The sequence below is a fragment of the Nuphar pumila genome, chromosome 6, assembly GCF_984573655.1.
Source record: "Nuphar pumila chromosome 6, dmNupPumi1.hap1.1, whole genome shotgun sequence".
Taxonomy (NCBI): domain Eukaryota; kingdom Viridiplantae; phylum Streptophyta; class Magnoliopsida; order Nymphaeales; family Nymphaeaceae; genus Nuphar; species Nuphar pumila.
Window position 1 is genome coordinate 5,442,285 of NC_143254.1, and position 21,287 is coordinate 5,463,571.

Genomic DNA, 21,287 nt, shown 5'->3' on the forward strand with positions numbered 1-21,287 from the left:
TCTTCATGTTGGGTGCAGTTTCTTTGGGTTATAAACAAAAAAGAAAATCAAGCAGGGCCTTGTGTACTATTACTCACAGAAAATCATATAAAAATAGCCGGTGTCCTTGTGACATACACTATGGCACCAACAAACCGGGCTCAAGCACCCATTTACCAGTCAATCCCGGGTCATCAAATGTCTCAGATGCATACATGTACGCATTATCTGCTTAAACAAAAAATGTGGCTCAAACATAAATTTGCATATGAATAGCAGTTTTCAAGTTTGAAAAATTTACACAAATGAGTAGCAGTTTTCAAGTTTGAAAATTTTTACATAAAAGAAGTTTACTTGCTAAACGATATCAAAGACATGCACCAAAAATCCCCAGTTCACATGCAAAACTCAAAACAAAAGCAGCGAAAAAATTACCAATCACCAGTATGTCGTCCATTTTACCTATACCTAGTTCAAGCGGTTATGATTCATATGGCACACAAGAAGATTCTGATGAAGGCTTTACTGTGGAGTAGCCTGAAGCAACCCATTCCTGATCTGAGAAGCGATGTCGCCGACCGCACCAGGGCCGTGAGGGATGAAAACAGATGATGACTTGGAGGATGCACCAATCTCCTTCATTGTATCGAAATACTGGGTGACCAGCACCATATCCATCACGTCCTTGGCAGTCGTGCCAGGAACGTTAATGGAGAATGCAAGGACACTGTCCCTAAGACCATCAACGATCGCCTGCCGCTGACGGGCTATACCAAGCCCAGCCAAATACTTTGATTCAGCATCTCCCTCGGCACGCTTTATCTGCAATATCTTCTCTGCTTCCGCCTTGTCATTAGCAGCCGCCCTCAGTCTCACAGCTGCAAAATTTCACAGAACATATGCAAATTCAGAAATTTATGCTACAAAATTCCATACAAGCCTATTTATAATACCAAACTTCATCTGAGGACTCTCCAACAGCAACCCACACGTATGTAGTAGCAACAGTTGAAACTCCACCAACAAAACATACTAGCAGACTAATCTTCAAAAACAGTGATTTGTGCAACAGACCACCTCTAATTCACGCAATCTCCAGTGATATCATCATAAGAAGTGCTGTTGAGTTGAGATATTTGGAGCATAAGGTGATGAACTTTATGCATGTGTTGTGAACACTGAAGAGAAAAAGGTTGACTCGGATGACTTTGTTAAATCATCGCTCAACAGCCTATAAGGATACAATCACAATGAACTCTCTTTTGAGTGATCAGTCATCTCCATGATCTCATACAAGATGTTTCAGACTTGTTCAGTGATTAGGAAAACATTCTATCTAATGGTTAAGATGTACATATGAAACGTTGGTATGAAGGAACATACCTGCGTTTATTTCATTCATTGCCCTCTTAACATGCTCATCCGGGTTGATATCGACAATGAGCGTCTGGACTATCTCATACCCATAGGCGGACATAGCCTACATTGATATGGTAAGAAAAAAAAGATGAAATTTAAACTACACTGTTGCCACCATGGCTCAAAAAATACACCAACAAATAGCCACATGAAAGCTTACCTTCTCAAGTTCATCTTCTACTGCTTTTGCTATCTCGTTCTTTTGTTCAAAAGCATCGTCTAAGTTCAACTTTGGAACATAAGCTCTAATGACTGCAACGAAGAAAAGAAAAGTCAAATTTGCTGTTCCATATTGTTCTGCTTTAATAATATCTCCCTTCCTCGATGTTAATTCTTGCCAGTATATTAAAAGCAAAATCACAATACGACATAAATCACTACACTAAGGAGCCAATGCCATTTCACATCACAAGTTCGTGTGGCCATTCAAAGTAATTGCATCTGTAGACTATTTCAGGTCCAAGTGCATGCATATATCGTAAGTCATTCTTAATAGCATGAGTGTGCTAGCTTGTGCACATCTGCTCTACTAAGCAGTGACATCATCATAATGTATTGTCACAACGATTAAGATTCAAATGATGGATGTGCATGCTTTATCGGAAACTGTTTAATAGTTCAACTGTTTAGGGCATCAAGATACTTCAAATATAATTTCAGCAAGCATCTAAGTTGTCCAGCATAAAGAAGGATGAGAGAGTTTAAACAGGCCCAGATGCAAGTTTCACCTTTCTACAAAACATCAACACAAAGGCACAGCAAAACCAATTGCCGACATACACTTACCTTTATAAAATTGTGAAGAAACAAAAAAAGTTAGGGATCATGTACTCTAAAATTGACAGTGGTAAGCTGCCGAAGAATCATATTTACACACTTGAATCTGAAGACAGAATGCATTTTGAGTTTCACATACCATCGAAAACATAAGCTTGGATCTGCCCACGTGTGTTGCTAAGCTTGTAGAACGCATCAGAAGCTTTATCTGCCAAGGCGCGATATTGAACAGACGCAACAACAGTAACAAACACATTATCCTGCAAAATAAAAGAAAAATTAGCTCTTTGTGAGCTACTAGTAGAAGCTTTAGGAGTGTGACCAGATGGAGAAACTACTCCTTGATCTAACACCGCCCAAGAGACAACAATTTTTTCAAGTAATTCAAGTTCACAGAAGGCCCAAAGGAATCATGGGTCCTATATATTAAACCAAAATGCCCAATTTTTGGCAATTATGTTATTGCTGGCCAAGACTGCAATGAATATTGGTTTTGAATTGGAGAAACTTTAGCTAAGTCAGTAGGTCCAATAGTAACTGAACCTGACTGGAGACCCTGAAAATCCTGAAGTCCTTAGTTTGAACAATAAAAATAAAGGATGACAGTCGCGAGAAAAACAACAGTTTCCAACAATCATTAACAAAAGAAACCACAATGCAGAAAAGAAATCTAGATAATAAATTCATTAAGTATCAAAACCCTCGGTACACGGTCCTAATTCATCTGGACAACCAGCCAATCTTCAAAATCTTCTAAATAAGTATTTAAACCATGTTTGTGACTACTACAATAAGCAGACTGTAGATGGATAAAATAAAAAAAGGACGAAAGGTGATACTAATATAAGCTGATACAAAGTCGTGAACCTTGGTTTTTGTTTCACAATGAACATCAAGTTGTTGCACTCGCAAGGAAAGATAGCCTGCTACATGACTTCCCAAACACCAAGGAAGGAAGTGGCATCCTGGCTCAAGCACATCCTCAAACCTTCCAAATGTCTCTTTAATAGCGACTGTTGACTGATCAACTTGAATGCAGCATAACAATTGCCCCATGATCTGCCTCCTATTGAAAACGAATGATTATTCAACATAAAAAAAACTGAACAACCATGCAGAAACAAGTGTACTATTTGACCTAGTCATCAAGAGGGAGAAAACTATACAGCACCAACTCCACCAAGTTTCACAATTTGGACAACTAGAATAGTCCATGAATATCATTTGTTAAGCTTTAAGGATATCTTTTGCACATAAAAATCATGTCATTGTATAAGACCAACTAGCTGTCAGATATGATTATGGCATACATCAGGTATCCAAGTATCAATGACCACATTACCTAACTACTGCAGATCATTTGCAGACTTGCATGTAGAAGTATCTTATAATTTGAGAATCAAATGCTCAATTTCAGGCTGTCTTCCTTAGAAGTACAGGAAGATACCAAAATAATAGGATGACATGAATTACCAAACTAAAAAAATCGCAAATCTGTATGGGAAAAAGTAGTTTTTTGAATTATAGAGAAGTAATACCCTGAGCACCCGTTGTCCAAAACTTACAGCTTGCTAATTTCCTCAACAGTAAATGAAAATATCCAAGTCGTGGTTAGAGCATAATTTAAGCATCTAAAAGAAACAGCGCTTCCCTATAAAGACTCCACCAAGTGCCACCAACAATTTGCATTTAAATTAAAACTAATCTTTTTAGACTTTTACAGTCAAATCGGCACTCGAAGTTTCTCAACCTCAAGGACACAACAAGGCAATCTCGTAGACATCAACATAACAATTTAACACTAATAAACAACTTTAAGTCATGGTTTCACGGGAAAGATCACAACCAGGCAATTTCCCTGGTTCTCATTTTTGCTTGTCTTTGTTTCCAAAGAGTCTTAAGCATAAGCATATATCGTCTCTTTTAGAAATTGAAGACGTGCAAGCAACCCACACAACGGAACCGTTCTTCAAACCATGCATAATGTAACATGTCCCCAAGTCTCTGAAAAAAAAATGTAACATGTCCCCAAGGAAAAAGGAAGAAAACACAAAGGGCTGTACGGAATGAAAAAGCTGACTGGTTCAACTTTCCACTGACTTGGTCTAAGGAGGGTCAGTTCCGAGATAGGGTTGGACTCGTTATATGAGTCCGGGGCTTAATGAGGTGCTCACAGGTGTAGTCTCTTAATGCCTAAACTAGGATCCGTCTACTGATCTATGCATGGCCGCGTACTGATCCATGTACTGAGGCACGTAAGGTTGGGTGGTTGCATCGTTAACCCTGAGTTTTACCTTGCAGGGAGGCGAGCCCACTAAGTGACCCAGTTCTCGCTGAGAGTTCTTTCATCATAAAAAAAAAAACCATGTACTGAACCTGGCGTATGACCCATGCCAAAAATTGGAGCTAGATTGTGTGGGCGGCCCATTAAGCGACGCGATCCTCGGTGAGGGTCTCTTAGTCATCAGGAACGAAAAAGAGACTGATCTGACACTTTAAGTCTCAGTATTTTAGATAGAGACCATGCCAAAGATATGTGGGTCCGGGTCTGGTGCATAAGCCCAATGAGATCGGTATTGGGCAGCCAAGACAGAGAGAAGGGGCATACCGGTAATTTGACCAAGCTCTATCCCCACTGCAGAATGGATAGGAACAAGCGACAACTTCTATATTTACTAATTTCAAAATGAGAAATGCTCGAGAATAAAGAAAAAATGGAAAAAAACAATTTTTTATAATAATCAACGACACCATTAAAAAAAATCATGGAAATGAAGCTGATAATACACCAATTTTACTCTCTTATTTTTTAGCGATGAAATTCTGAAAATTAAAAAGGAATGAATCAGAATAATCAACAATTCAACAAAATTAGATAAAAATCCATCAAGATAAACCAAATTTTCTGTCAATACAAGACAAATACATAAAACTAAGAAGAAACTCGCCAGAATGACGATTTCCTTATTCCCTTTATTTTGCTCCAAAAAAAACAAACAAAGAAACCAACAAATCGAAGAATTCTCAGATCACACGCCCCAAAAAAACGTAAATTACAACAAGATCACGATAGGCATGAAAATTTGAGCAGTTTTCGTGGTTTCAACACCGAGAAATTAGGGTTTTCTTCCGAAAAAAAAAAGCAATGGTTCCCTTAGATTGATTCAACAAGGCATGTCAGAAACACGATAGTTCCCCAAAAAAACACTCAATTCGTGAAACGTAAACGAGAAAATAACCCCTCGAGAGAGTTCATCCTGAACAAGAAAAAAAAAATCTTGGGGATAAACCAATGAATACCACAGGAGAAAGGGAGGGAGATGCTCGGAAATTCCCGATCCGGTTCGCTTACCTGATACGACGCTCTCTCTCGCGTGTGACCGAGTCCCAGAAACCGCCCGATCCAGCAAGATCCTGCACGCAGAAGCAGAGCGGAAGAAGGCTCTCTCTCTCTCTCTCTCATAAGCACGGAAGTCTCCTTATTTATCACCGTACTCGGACCCTATAGGGTTTGGTCCGGGTCCAGTTCAGGTAAACCAGACCCATTGACACACCTACTACCTATAGGGTCAGGATTTGGTGGTAAATAAGAAGACCCGATTAGAATCCGGGTCAGACTCAAGGGTATGATTAATACATGGAGCTGGGTATGGTTTGTGAAATTTTATAGCAGACCCGGCCCGACCTGAATTCTGATTAAGATTCACAATTTTTCAATGTAAAAATGATAAAAAAAAAAATTTAATTTACCAGGTAGGGTCCGGGTATAGTTCATGTAGTCCTTATAAGATCTGGGTATGTTTCTTTTATGGTGGCTCCCATTAGACTCAGGTCTGGACCCAGTACAATCATCACAAATTTGGTTGAGACTGGTTTCACCTGGGTCCGAACAAAACCAAACCCGTTGATACCCAAGCTTAGAAAGGTTCTGAATGTACCAAGATCCAAAATTCTCAAACACAACATTTTAGGTCCTCACTTTTTGGAATAGGGATACATAAAATGATATTTTTCACTTTTATTTGGCTAGTGAAGGTCTTTTGCCCTATTCACTTAGAAAAACTAAGTTACAAAAAACATAAAAAAATAAGAAAAAAACATTGCAATTTTTACCATCCAACTCCCATTATCCATCTACGTAGCTCTCTCATCAATAAACAGAAGATTTTACCTAATTTCAATTCAAGTAAATTACTTATCCGGATAACCTTTAAAAAAGATAAAACTTATCGTGACCTAATAAGATCTTGCTATTGAATCTAATAAATAAATTCAATATTTGTTACAAATGAACCAAAACACAAAAATAATCCAAATTCTAACATATCCAAATGATAAAATCTCAATTATGAATCAGATTTAAATCAATCTTTATGGACTCAGGTCTTCTGCTCTCCTTCCGCATTATTCTCTCTAGGTTGGAGAAGACTTACCTTCAAGTCTATATCTGGCTTGCGCTTTTTCTAGTTTCACTCTACTGTTCGAGTTATGGATCAGATATAATGTGTTTGGGTCAAGTGTGCATTGGTTTTTGGTATAATGGTTTAAAATGGGTTGGAACAAGTCACAAGGGATGACCTTTAGGTCACTAACAAGTATTGGATCGAAATATATTGGAGGTGGATCTATGTATATAATGGGTTTTAGATGGAAAAACAACTAGAAAATACATAGCTTAGGGTTAAGTTGTGTTGGGTAAGAGCTGACCAAGTTTAAGAGGGGTGGAAATGGTTACCAATTGGTTTAAAAGGATATTTTGGTTGAATGAGGCCAAAAGTATTGGGTTTGAGGATTGTTTAGATGGGTTTAGATAGGAATCACGGTTCAAATGAGTCCAAATTGGGGATGTTGCATAAACTAATTTTATAACCAAAGAAAATCGGTTTAATAACTTGGGACTGGGTTGAAAAACATGAGAACCAATCTTATTTGCACCGAAGCAGGTTATATCTCCCCCCCCCCCCCCATGAGCGCCATGTATGCAATCATGTGGGGCTCATCTCCCCGTGTGTGTCGGCATCACTTAGCATCGAAGTCTACTGCGTATGCAAAGACTTAAGTACCCTTTCCCACCATTAGCGTCATAAAATGGTGTTTCGAGGAAATGACAAAAATGTCCTCCCGTCAACAAGGGTTAAAATCATTATCGTTTTCGTCTTAAGGAGAAAACTCTTCTGCTTTAACAGGAGCTTCTCGCAATATGTCGCCCTAAACGTTGCACCATCTGCTGTAACAGGAGCTCCGATTGACGACGCACCCTTTGTCGCTTTTTGCTGTCATCGGAGCACCCTTTGTGGCTTTCTGCTATCGTCGGAGAATCCTTTATCGTTGTCTGTTGTCGTCGGAGTACCCTTTACAACTGTCGTCATCTATTATTGCCGAAACACCCATTGTCATTGTATGTTCGTGAGAAATAGTTGAACTATAAAAAAAATCAGCATTTTCTATTGTTCATCATGATGCCAGGTTGCAAGCGTCGCACTGAGTAAACAGAGAATAACGATTTACAACAGAGATAATGGTGACAACGTCAAACTGAATAGAGTAGCGATTTATAATCGAAATCAGATAAGAGAGTAGCGATTTACAGTAGAAATCAATTCAGAGAGTAGCGATTTATAATAGAAATCACTTAAGAGAACAACGATTTACAGTAAAAATCAATTCAGAGAGTAGCGATTTACAATAGAAATTAGATAAGAGAGTAACGATTTACAGTAGAAATCAATTTAGAGAGTAGCGATTTACAATAGAAATCAGAACAGATTTGTGCAAACTGCTTTTTTTGTGTATTTCTTTGATTCATTGAGTTTTTAGTTTAAATTTTCTTGTGATTTTTAGGTCATCTGATCTCTGCATACCTATTGTGTATTGCAAATCTTCCAGAAATTCAAGCATTTGGATTTCTGAGAAAGTAGAGACCAAAAGCAATAGTTTTCTTTTTCTTTTTGTATTGTTTGTGTGGGCGTGCAATTTGTGATCCGGTTGCACACTTAGGTTAGAGTAGCTAGGTTGGTCACCAGGGCTCAGTTTACTTTAGCATGTTACCATCTTTTCATGGCCTAACCCATAAGGATCCCTATAAGCATATTGATGAATTTCTCAACTTGTGTGATATTGTTAGAATTAATAATATAGGGGATGATGTGTTGAAAATTCGATTGTTTCCATTTTCATTGAAAGATAAAGCCAAGCATTGGCTCAAGACATTGGATACAGGGCGAATTGATACATGTGATCAATTACAACAAGAGTTTCTTCATAAATATTTCCCAAAAGGCAAGACAAATCAGTTTAGGCAAGCTATCACGAGTTTCTATGAGAGTGAAGGCGAGTAATTTCATGAATCTTGGGAAAGAATGAAGGAACTCATTCAGAGATGCCCACACCATCAGGTCGCGAGGTGGCAGGTTCTACAGTGTTTCTATGATGGTTTATCAGAAAGAAACTGCCAACTCATTGATTTATCCTGTGGGGGCAGCATTCTTTTGAAGAGTGAGGATGAGGCGTGGCATTTGTTTGACACGCTAGCGGAAAACTCTCTTCATAATTCATCCTCATCTTCCTTTTCTTCCTCTCGTACTGAGAGGGGCACACCGAGCATTTTAAAGAAAGGTGGGTTTTTGAAAGTAGGTCCACTTGATGTGATGCAAAGTCAACTCAATCTGCTTAATCGTAAGATGGATCAGCTTTTCACCAGTTCCCTGATGCGTCAGTCGTTGGTGTGTACTCTGTGTCACAGTCCATCTCATGAGGTCACTGAGTGCCCTTCGACATCTCAATACCCCGAATTTATGACAAAACAAGTTCAGGCAGTGGAGGATTTCAATAGCCCTCAAAATAATCCTTATTCCACCACATACAATCCAAGGTGGCGAAATCATTCAAATTTCTCGTAGAGTCAGCCAGCTGGATCGAACACACATCAGGGCCAGCCTCAGTAGCAGTTTTATCAGCGTCAATCTTTTTCTCAGTCTCAGTCTCCATTTGCACCTACTGCACCTTCTCAGGAGCCGCAGCGATAGTCATCAGTGGAGGAACGTTTGTTGAGGATCTGTGAGGATATGAATGCATCTAATGACAAGAATCAACAGAGATATAATCAAATGCTACAAAAATATGACCAAATACTGAGTTCGCACACCCAGTCTTTAGTCAAGCTAGAGACGCAAGTGGGGCAATTAGCAGAGTCACTAAGTAGGAGATTAGAGAGGACCTTACCCAGTCAACCATTGCAAAATCCTAAGGGTAAGGCACCAGTTATGGGAAATCTTTTTGCTTCTGAGGATGAGCATAGTCAAGCTAAATTTGTTATGGCATTGCGTAGTGGACACAATTTGCATGCCTCAGAATCCAACAGGACGGCAGAGCAGCCAGAGTATCCTTAGCATTCTACTTCAGCTCAGTCGTCCATCCCAGTTAGTCATCATCAGGATAAGGGTGTGTCCTCTCAACAGGAAGAGGAGCCCCAAACCACCCTATCCTAGAGCCTTAGAGATGCCGGCAGGTAGCAATCCTGCCAAGGTGCAATTCTGCCATGGTGCAGGACATGCTTGAGATGTTCAAGAATGTCCAGATTAACCTTCCTCTTCTAGATGACATTAAGCAAGTGCCCGCATACGCAAAATTTCTTAAAGAGCTTTGCACTCAAAAGAGGAAATCCAAAGGAAAACCCCCCACCAAGGTCGTGCTAAATCAGCAGGTGAGTAAGGTGCTCTAGCATCAGACGCCACCTAAGTTGCAAGACCCTGGTGCACCCATCATTTCATGTGTGATAGGGGAAATCAAGGTGGAATGAGCATTGCTAGATCTAGGACCGAGCGTCAATATCCTTCCTGGTTTCTTTTATGACTACTTTGGATTAGGGGAGATGAAGTCGACACTCATGACCCTCCAGCCAGCTGACCGTTCTGTAAAGGTGCCACACGGCATTCTTGAGGATGTGCTAGTGAAGGTCGAGGAATTCTACTTCCCAGTCGACTTCGTCATTCTCGATATAGAGGGCATTGATGAGAAGAGACAAACTCCGATTATTTTGGGTTGGTCGTTCTTAGCAACGACCAATGCGTGCATCAATTGTAAAACCAGAGCTCTGGATCTGTCATTTGGAAACAAGAAGGTTAGGCTTAATGTATTTAATGTGGCTATGGGACTTATTGAGGACTCAACGTGTTTCTCGATTGATGTTATTGAGGAGATCTTAAAAAGGCACCTGAGATGTACATGACATCATCTGTAGATTTGTATAGTATGGGAGATGTGGATTTAGAGATAGGTAGTAGTAGTTTGACTGTTAGGTCTTCCATTCCTTCTTCAACCAATTTTTCACAGAGAGAGGGTTTTGAGCTCCTTCCATCTTTGGCTGAAATCCCAGCACCATCTTCTATCTTGTCTCCCCCAGAGTGAGAACTTAAGCCTCTGTCGAGCATGCTTAAGTATGAGTTTTTGGGAAAGAGGGAGACCCTTCCTGTGATTCTTTCATCACACCTTTCGGATGAGCAAGAAAAGAAATTGCTAGAGGTGTTGCACGAAAACAGAGAAGCGATTGGGTGGTCGGTGGCAGATCTCTGGGAGATTGATCCCTCATTCTGCATGCACCACATTCATACTGATGAGAAGAAGAAGTCATTCAAAGACATACAGAGGCGGCTCAAGCCAAACATGAAGGAGGTTGTTAAGAAGAAAGTTGTCAAGTGGCTTAATGTCGGTATTATTTATCCCATATCTGATAGCCAGTGGGTTAGTCCAGTACAGGTTGTTCCCAAAAAGTCTGGTCTCACTATGGTCAAAAATGAAAAAGGGGAAGAGATTCCGCTGCGAACCACTACAGGGTGGTGTATCTGTATCGATTATAGGAAGTTAAATGAGGTGACACATAAAGATCATTTTCCTCTTCCTTTTATCGATCAAATCTTGAAGAAGTTGGCCGGCCAGAGCTATTATTGTTTTTTATGGTTATTCCAGCTATAACCAAGTCGCAGTTCATCCGGAGGACCAGAAGAAGACTACCTTCACATGTCTGTTTGGCACCTTCGCATTCCGTCGAATGTCGTTTGGGATCTGTAATGCCTCAACAACTTTTCAAAGGTGCATAACGTCCATATTCTCCGACATGATCGAGGATGTCATGGAGATTTTTATGGATGATTTCTCTATGTATGGCTCTTCCTTTGAAGATTGTCTTCATAAGCTTTCACGAGTGCTTCAGCAATGCAGGGAGACAAATCTTGTATTATCATGGGAAAAGACTCATTTTATGGTGTCAAAGGAGATTGTTTCAGGGCACATTGTTTCTAGCCACGACATTGAGGTGGATCGCGCAAAAGTTGAGTCAATCGCAAGGTTGACTCCCCCTTCAACTGTGAGGCAAGTGCGATCATTTCTTGGGCATGCTGGATTTTATAGGTGGTTTATTCGAGATTTCAATAAAATCTCCAGACCGCTATGTGATTTGTTTCAAAAGGATGTGCCTTTTACTTTTGATACAGAATGTTCGCAGGCGTTCGAGACATTGAAAAATGCCTTGGTTACTGCTCCTATTTTGAGGTTGCTGAATTGGACATTGACATTTGAGATCATGTGCGACGCACCAGACTTTGCTATTGGGGCTGTTTTGGGGCAAAGAATTGATAGGAAGTTGAATGCTATTTATTACGTGAGTAAGACCTTCAATGATGCCCAAATGAATTATACAACAACTAAAAAGAATTGCTCGTTGTAGTCTTTGCCCTCGACAAGTTTATATCTTACTTGCTGGGGTCCAAAGTAGTTATCTACTCGGACCATGCCACATTGAAATATTTACTCAGCAAGAAAGATACTAAACTCAGGTTGATCCGGTGGATCTTGCTTCTACTGAAATTTGATCTCGAGATTCAAGATAAGAAGAGTAGTGAAAATGTAGTAGCGGATCATCTGTCATGGTTGGTTGCAGAGTCTGATTCAAATAAAGCACCAATCAGTGACTCATTCCCGGATGAACAACTTATGGCAGTGAAGTCTGCATGTTGCCCAAGGTTCACAAACATTGTTAATTATTTGGAAACCCAACAGATACCGATGCATTGGTCGAAGAATGAGAGAGATTTTTTTTTGCAAGTCAAGTATTATTACTAGGACCCACCATAGTTGTTCAAGTATTGCATCGATCAGGTAATTCATAGGTGTATCCCAGAGGATGAGGTTCAGTCCATTCTTACTTTTTGCCATTCCCTTGTGTGTGGAGGTCATTATAGCAGTCGAAAGACTGCGGCCAAGGTTCTTCAGTCCGGATTCTATTGGCCAACCCTCCATAAGGATAAATATGATTTTTGCAAGTACTGCATTCACTGTCAGCAGACATGGAGTATGTCACAGCGAGATATGATGTTTTTGCTCCCGATCCTTGTTGTTGAGATTTTTAATGTCTGGGGCATTGATTTTATGGGCTCATTTCCTCCATTATTTGGTAACCTGTATATTCTTGTAGCGGTGGATTACATGTCCAGGTGGGTGGAGGATGTGACGATCAAGACCAACGATCATAAAGTGGTGCTTAAGTTCATTAAGCATAATATTTTTAGCCAGTTTGGGATGCCACATGCGATTATTAGTGATGGCAGAAAGCATTTTCGAAATGTGCAAGTAGCTTTTTTGCTAAGGAAATACTCTGTACATCACAAGTTTGTCACGCCATATCACCTACAAATCAATGGTCAGGTTGAAGTGTCTAATAGAGAGATCAAGAGAATTTTAGAGAAGACAGTTCATCCAGACAAGAAGGATTGGTCACTGCATTTGGGTGATGCACTATGGGCTTACCAGACTGCATTCAAGACTCCCATTGGAATGTCTCCTTACCACCTGCTTTTGGGAAAGGCATGTCACCTCCCTGTAGAGATTGAGCATCAGGCATTTTGGGCAATCAAGAAGATGAATTATGATTATGATCAAGCAGGGAGAGAGCGTTGCTTGCTGCTATCTGAGTTAGAAGAACTCAGAAATGATGCATACAAGAGTGTGAAGATTTATAAGGCTCGCACCAAGATATTTCATGACAAACATATCAGCAGGAAGGTGTTCGAGCCCGGTCAAAAAGTTTGGCTCTTTAACTCTCGATTGCAGTTATTTTCAGGGAAATTGAGGTCAAAATGGGATGGACCATATGTTATCTTACAGGTTTTTGCTTTCGGAGCAGTGGAAATTCAATATCCTCACACTTAGTTCAAATTCACTGTGAATGGACAAAGATTAAAGTGTTATATTTCTAGAGACGCACAATCGGAGGATTGCGATATCATTGACCTCATTAATGAGTGAGGATGGCACGATGATTGTTGTAAAATAATCAACATAGGAATTGTTTTTTATTCATGAGTTTTGTTTGCTTGTCATTATTTTTTTTTGTCATATTGAATATCATTGGTATTTCATCTAATCTTTTGAGCCTGATTGTGTGCAATTTTAGATCTTTGAGGACAGTTGGACAAATTGAAGGATCTACAAGACAGCAGAAAACAAAGCATCAGAGTGTGAATTATGGTGGTGCATGGGCGCGTACAGGACCTTCATATCCCATCAGGTTGTATTGCTCCTTCTCCTTTATTAATTATTGTTGCCAACATGCATTATTTGTTCATGATATTCGCATTAGTCTAAGCATGGGGGAGTATTGTTGAGGACAACATTGGTTTAAGCATGGGGGGAGGAATCTTTTTAATTTTTTAGTCCATGTGTTCATTTTTGAAAAAAAAAAACTCGCATAGTTGAGGTCACAAAAATCAATTTTTAGTTTTGTATGGAGTGCTAGTTGGAGGAATTAACATATTTTAATAATTTTAAGCCCCATAGAGAATTTTTTTCAAAAACCAAGCTAAAATGCATGATTTTTTATGTAACTTTTAATGAAAAGATAACATAAGAATGTGTAACACCTAAGTGAAGTACTTGTATGATCATGTATGACCCCATAAAATAAAAGCAGTGAAAATTTTAGAAAAGAACAAGTGTAGTTGTTCCTCTTTATCTGGTGCACTCATGTAGTAGGGTGGATGTATAGTTGATTTATTTCCACTCTATGAACAAGAGCCGCTAGATGTATGAACACCTTACCTAGTTGACGTCAGTGAGGCCTACTGTGTTTGAGCAAGTAAGCCTGAAGGGTGTTTACACCTGGTACCCTAAGGCCAATTGGTCTGGGAGTTGCCGGCCCAAAACTCATTACTAGAATGCAGTAGAAAGCCTAATAGGCGTTAACATTGCACACGATAGGGGCTGCACAAATACTACTGATATTTCAAGCCTAATAGTGTGACAGGTTGTTAGGGTTGAGATAGATGTAGAGCTCATTACAAAAAAAAAAGAGTGACAATAAGAAAAACACTGCCTTAGAAAAGAAAGAAAATCAAAAAGAAATTATACAAGTATGAATGAAAGGGTGTTGGCATGATTATGTTTGATTTTCTGCAATTAATATGTAAATTATTGCAAATTTTAGTGAGATTTAAGAAAAATATTTCTAATATGGAGGCATGAATTGTTGTTATATGTTCAGTCCTATATAAGCATGACATATTAAAGTTAAAATTTTGATTTTCTTGTGGGCTCAATACTTTTATAAAATAAATGAAATGAAGTGTAATGATGTTTGGGGGTAGCATCGCTGAAAACCCTCACGAGACCACACTCATCCTCTGTGGGTGAAACCTAAGGGTTGAAAGGGCTTATTGCATGTTTTAAATGCAATCGCGATGCCTGCAAAAGTGAGTTAGGATAGTTGTTTGATGTTTAGTAGAGTTGATAATCTCTGAAATTTTTATGTTCATAATAAGTAGTATTTTTTTATGTTCGAAGCGTTGTTCGAGGTCTAGCAACGAGTAAGCATGGGGGATTTTGATGATGCATGCAATACAACATATTTGAGTCATTAATCATATGCATCCAAGTGAAATTTCATGATTTAAATCCATGATTAGGTCATTGTAAGGTTCAAAGAGTTACGTTTCAAATTTGAGCGAAAACGAAGTTAAAATGAAGAAGTTAGAGGCATTTCATGGTTTTAGAGCGAAATCGACAATGGATCGGGTCCAAATCTGACCCAAAATTAAAATTTTGGGTTTTGGATCAGACAAGATCCTAATATCCATCTCTAAACCCATATCCATCCAACTTCATGTTGTACAAATTTCAAAATAACTCAAAATAAAGGGGTGTTTTTAGGCCAAATGCATTTTAAAGGGGTTTTTGAGTGAAAATAAAATTCTTTGAAAAATGAGAGCTGTTTTGAAATTTACAAAAAATAGTTTTTTGAGCATCCTCATATGGAACGTGTTCTTCATGGAGGGGTTTTGTCCATAGCTGAAAGAAAAAAATCCTACTTTGTTTCTTGCACCTAGTCCAACCCCTCTTCGTCGGAATCTGACAATATTTTTTTCGCTATCATTCCATCATTCTTCATCCTTTCATTTTATTTTCTCTATATTCCTTTGTGCATTTTTCTTCATGGTTGCTGCTATATTTTTGCAGGGATTTAGCAGAAGAACGACGTGATTCGTGCTCAAGTAATCAAGCACTATCGAAGATCCAGTCAATCTTCTTACATCTAACGATCAGATCTTCTTCTTACGAGCATTTTCGCTCTTCTTTCCTCTACCCAACCACTGTGAAACCTGCTGGATTTTTGCAGACTTGAGAGCAGCCATTGAAGGACGTCATTGGGAGGTTCGAGAGGCCATGGTCCACTCTTCTTGCACCTCTGTTCGTTGGGCTTTCGAAAGGGCGTGTGCACATTCTTCAGGTCGAGTTCAACAATTTAGAAGTGAATGCACCACTTATAGAAGAAGGCAAAATTGACTTGAGAGCTTTGAGTGCTCATGCTTGCCAGATAGAAATCTTTCTTTTTTATTTTAATCTTTTAGTTCTGACTTGCAATTTGAATGCTTGTACTGAGCATGTTCTTCATTACTATTATGTTTAAATATTAATAAAGTGAAGTTTGATTAGATAACGGATCTTGAAGTGTTCTCGTTCCCTGTGGATCGACCCCACTCACTACAATAGTGAAAGTTGGTTTTTAATATTTGATGAACGATTTTCGCTAGCGGTTTTTATTGAAAATAATTTTACAAAAAAAATCAAACGATAAAAAAATACCATCAACATGCTCACTATTCAATTTTTTTTCACATGCTTTGCAATTACAATCATGCTCAAAATCGATTTATCATAAAAAAATACATAAGTAAACTACTATAATTAAACAAGTCCACAAATCCTACTTGGAACATGTATAGAAACAATAAATCTTACCATTAACTCCATCACAAATATTTATCTCAGATCAAATATGATTCAAGTTTACAGAAAGCATCAAAACATAATCGAAGTCATTAACTCAACTTTCTCGATAAGAGCTCCCATAAACCCTTACCAATCAAATTGATATGACTATAATTAATATTTTGAACTTTCAGTCCTCCAATCATATTAAACCTAATTAAAATATCTATGATATCATATACATTATGAAACTCATTACAACTGGCCTGTAACTAAAAGCACATAAGTCCTTTTTCTCGATTCAAGCTTCCATAAGCCCAAACGGGAAGGACCCACATATTTTTAATTATGTTCAATTATAATAATGATTAAATAAGATGAATACACATTACTTAAACTTAGTTCATGCCATACAAACTACCAACAATTCATATCTCAATAGAATATGTCTTTTAGAATTGATCAAAATAATATATTTGCAAAACAATATGAAAGAAGTCGTGTATTACACGTACGATTCACATAAACATCTCAATCAGAACTTTTCACTTGGCTAGCTCATTAATATTGATGCAACATGACATAAAATAATTAATAATATGCAATACATGTCAGAAATATAACAAAATCATACGCTTTTAACACGTTGATTAAAAACAAGTATAAGTTGTCGAAGTAAATTCAGATCTCTGCTAACCGGATTTTGTAAAATCTGTCTAGAAGAACAGAACACTGATAAAATCATGGTATTTTTACCGTGATAATCTGTATATGTCAAAAATATAACTCAATAAACCATTCATAAAACAAATAAATATATAAATAATTAAAAATCTTTTATGAAACCCTATTTTGAGAGAGTTTTGGTCCAAAATATGTAATCTGCAGGATTTTAATCCGATTAAGGTATTTTTTGAATTTTTTTTAGAATGTTTCTTATCAAACCCTTTTTACACAATCTTTTATTAGGTATTAAGATTTATAAAAAAAAAAACATAAAATATTTAGAGTTTTTTTATAGGTGTTTAAAATTTTTATCAAAGATGGGTCAAAATCATTCTATAAAGAGAGCTAAAAATTAGGGCTCTATTAAAATAGGTATATTTGCATCTATACAGATCCAAAATGAGCGAAACGTGATTCTAAATTCAAGATCAAGATGTGTAGATAAGTTTAGTACTTTTATTTAGATTTTTTGGACTGGTATTCATAGAGTTATCATATTTTTTCTGAAATGGGTCAGGAAAAATATATCAGACATTATAGCTTTAGGTTTCTCAGAAAATGATTTTCTAAAAACCCTTTTTAAAATTATAAATCATTTAGAATCTGTTTATTTTTTTATTTGATCTAACTTAATACAAGTTAATACATGAATAACATCATAAAAAATTATAATATGATTAGATCTAATACGAAATAATAACAAAGCTTTAATTTTGCATGTTTCTCAAAATCGTTTTTGAGAAAAATGCAATCTTTATATTTTTTATTCAAGAAATGATTTATTTCACCAAAAAAACATGTAAAACAGATCAAGAATATATTAAAAGTTATAGGAAATTAAAATACTTCAATCATACATGCTCCAAGGGTGTAAAAACATCGGCTAGGTAAATCTTACCTGTCTACGATCAATTTTCATGGTTAGAATGAAGAAACGGACAATCCGACTCTTATTCCACCACCACCCAATGAGTAAGTGTGTGTCTAATTGCTGCACAAGGGTTCTCTAAGGCTCTTACATATTTTGAAGGAGAGAGAAAACCCAAAAACCAAAGGAAAAATAGAAGAGAGAAAGAAAGAGAGAACTAACAATCTTTCTCACAAGGGCCTCTATTTATAGACGGGCTTAGACAAGAGTTTTATCTCTAATATAACAAGTTAATATTTATTAATTTTTTATTAATAAAATAAGAAAATAAATTATGAGACCTAATTAATTAAATTTCAAAATTACTTAAGATAAAAAAGAAAAGTAAGGACATTTTACCTTGGCTTGGGTTCTAGTGTCATGATAACCTTTCGGGAGGCCTATAGACCTAAAAACTCATCAAAATTAGATATTTAAATAGTCGATTTGATAGCCCTCAAAATATAGATCGTCGTGGTGGTATTAGATTTAATCAAACATATACAGATTTGCAAGAAAATTTAGTTGATATTAAAAAGCGTTAATTTTGACCTATAATTAGGCATGAACTTCGATCGATAATAAAAACACTCAAATCAATACTAATTTGAGCATGTAGATAGTCGATTTTGATTCCCTTAAAATGAAAAATGTCAAGGTTAAATTTGATTTAATAGATGAGTCACTGATCGGCCAAAAATTCTGTCAAAACAACAATAATGTCTGATACTATTAGTCCAATCCAATGAGATTAGATCAAAATTCATAATCTAAAAATATACAAATAATTTACTTTCTTGTTTATTCCACATATTTTATCTTTTTCAATTATTCTTGAAATAATCTTTATAACTTGATACAAAGGTTCATAATTAATCGAAATCAAGAAAATTAAGAAAATCATGTTATGTTGACAATGCCGACCCCAATTGTTTTGGGATGAAGGCGTAGTTGTTGTTGTATGTTATGTTGACAATACATGCTATGTTGCAGCAACGTTGAGGTTCATTAGACCCAAGGGGTTTGTCATAGTGGGATGGGCCTAGGCCGTTTGACGGGCAGCCTAGGTTCAAATCCCATGGGCGTCACCCCCCTCCGTAAGCCGAAGCTTGGTGACTCCCTGGGGTCGAGGGGTAAGCCCTCAAAGTTTGACACTGTCATGACAGCGACCATAAGTACAGGTTGAGTCAGTGCGGCTGGGTCTCTGCGCCATGGGCAGTTTCTCTGAGTAAAAATAAAAAAAAAACATTGAGGTTCATCAAATTGATCACATTATACGATGCCCACAGATACCCTAAAAAGGTGATGCACCATACTCTGGAATAGATGAGCATCTATACTAGGGACTTGTGGTATATGGGTCGGCTCATACTTTACCAGACAAATTATGGATCTTTTTTTTTAGTTTAGAATATGTTTCATATCTGGATCCAACTCTGATGTCACAATGTGAGTCTAATAGTCCGATTACTCGATGGTATTGGATCTGTCGAAAATGGTCAATTTGTTAGTTTTAATATTAAAAATGTGAACAGGTTGTGTTAGACCCATATCCAATAGTCCGATTACTCGTTTCCACCCTAGATCCGACTAGACTCGATCGCATTTGTTTCAAAACCAACCCAGATTTAGATGTATACTATCCAGATTTGGCAATGAGTTATATTCAGTTCAGATTTGTAAGATTAGATCTAATATGATTTGGCATACAAGATTGGTAACCCTAATATGAGTTAGCATACAAGATTTGTAACCCTAATATGATTTCGCATACAAGATCTGTAACCTTAATATGATTTGGCATACAAGATCTGTAACCCTAGTATGAGTTAGCATACAAGATTTGTAAGATTCGATCTAATATGATTTGGGTCTCATAAATGCATTCGGTTCTAGTATGAGTTAGCATACAAGATTTGCAAGATTCGATCTAATATGATTTGGGTCTCATAAATGCATTCGGTTCTAATATAACAAGGTCCAATACACAATCTAGAAGAGTTGGCAACGAGTCAAACTTCTGAGGTGAAGCACAAAGATTAATTCTTCGAGGGCTTAGCTCAAACGTTTTATTTAATTAATGAGCCAAACTCAACCCTAAAGCTTGGATTATTAGAAGTCCAATAAGATCATTAACAGTTTGCACATGCACATTGCCCACTAATATTATTAGCTTAACAATATCATTAATAACTATACCAATAATGTTTAAGTAGATAGAGATTAATTATTACCAACGGGGGCTCTGCTTGTTTGGTAGGAGCTGTTACTGCACGCCACCATGTGTTGGGAGGTTGCAAGTTCAAAACCCAATGGTATGTTGTGTCAGTGGTGGGGTCGGTCTAACCCCAGCTGGCCTTTCAAAAAAAAAATAGACTTATTTTTTTTTTGAGGATATAGAGACTAAATAATATTTATAGAAACCATATTTTGCTACATTCGTTTGTAAGTACAAATGCATCATGTTTTTAGCGTTTTTCATGAAACTAACATTACAGATGTGATAATGTTTTTCTTTGTGGGAATTGGCTATCAGATCGTACACCACCTTTTTTTTTTATTTATAACCCGAAGAACCTGCACCCGGCACAAAGACCTGATCACGGTGACTCAGCCTGCCATACCTACGTCGTGCTGGCAGCATAAAACTGAGGCTAGGGCCCCTGCCCTCGGGGCCTAAAATACACATTGGCTTGCGTAGAGGGCGACTCATGAGAATCGAACTTTGATTGCCCGTCTAGCACCCAACACCCAACCCCACTACGCCAACCCCTCATGGGGCTCCAATTACGACACTTAAGCAGGTTTTTATAAGATTTCAAAAATCAACGGTCAACAACAATATCCGACACTTTGTCCAGTCATAAAAGCATGTTTTTTTTTATCGAGACAACATGACCCAAAAGCCAGTCACCACTATTTTAGACATGTTTGAACCCATCTATTTGATCCAATTGGATTAAAACAACCGGCACCATGGAGATCTAGAGACATTTGTAGCTACAAACGTTTGCAATAAACAATAGCTCATATTTATATGCATGACTCACTAAGCAATTAAGGCTCTGTTTGAGAGCCTTGCATGGAGATGGAAACACCATTTTCATGTATTGTCAAAATATGGCTTCGCCAAAATCTAGTGTTGAGAATGGAACTGCCAAAAACACATCTTGTGAATGGTGTTGAAATGCGCTGTTGGGGCTGCCAACTCCATTCCCAATGC

At 37.7% G+C, this 21,287-nt stretch overlaps 2 protein-coding genes across 3 annotated transcripts; one reads left to right on the forward strand and one right to left on the reverse strand.

Annotated features, from left to right (window-relative positions):
• Positions 1-240: 240 nt before the first annotated feature.
• LOC149833737 (hypersensitive-induced response protein 1) lies at positions 241-5,631 on the reverse strand. 2 transcript variants are annotated; one of them, XM_090010986.1, is made up of 6 exons: positions 5,528-5,631; positions 3,043-3,241; positions 2,315-2,435; positions 1,559-1,650; positions 1,363-1,459; positions 241-857 (listed from the first exon to the last, which is right to left on the reverse strand). In XM_090010986.1, exons 2-6 carry the CDS (start codon positions 3,229-3,231, stop codon positions 502-504), a joined length of 855 nt encoding a protein of 284 aa, XP_089867112.1. In that variant the 5' UTR covers positions 3,232-3,241; positions 5,528-5,631; the 3' UTR covers positions 241-501. The 2 variants fall into 2 exon arrangements, with proteins under 2 accessions (XP_089867112.1, XP_089867113.1); XM_090010987.1 differs by having other exon boundaries at positions 3,043-3,234; positions 5,528-5,626.
• A 4,971-nt stretch (positions 5,632-10,602) lies between these two features.
• On the forward strand, positions 10,603-13,377 carry LOC149833738 (uncharacterized). The gene is made up of 3 exons (XM_090009209.1): positions 10,603-10,943; positions 11,140-11,834; positions 12,644-13,377. Exons 1-3 carry the CDS (start codon positions 10,603-10,605, stop codon positions 13,375-13,377), a joined length of 1,770 nt encoding a protein of 589 aa, XP_089865335.1.
• Positions 13,378-21,287: the final 7,910 nt, after the last annotated feature.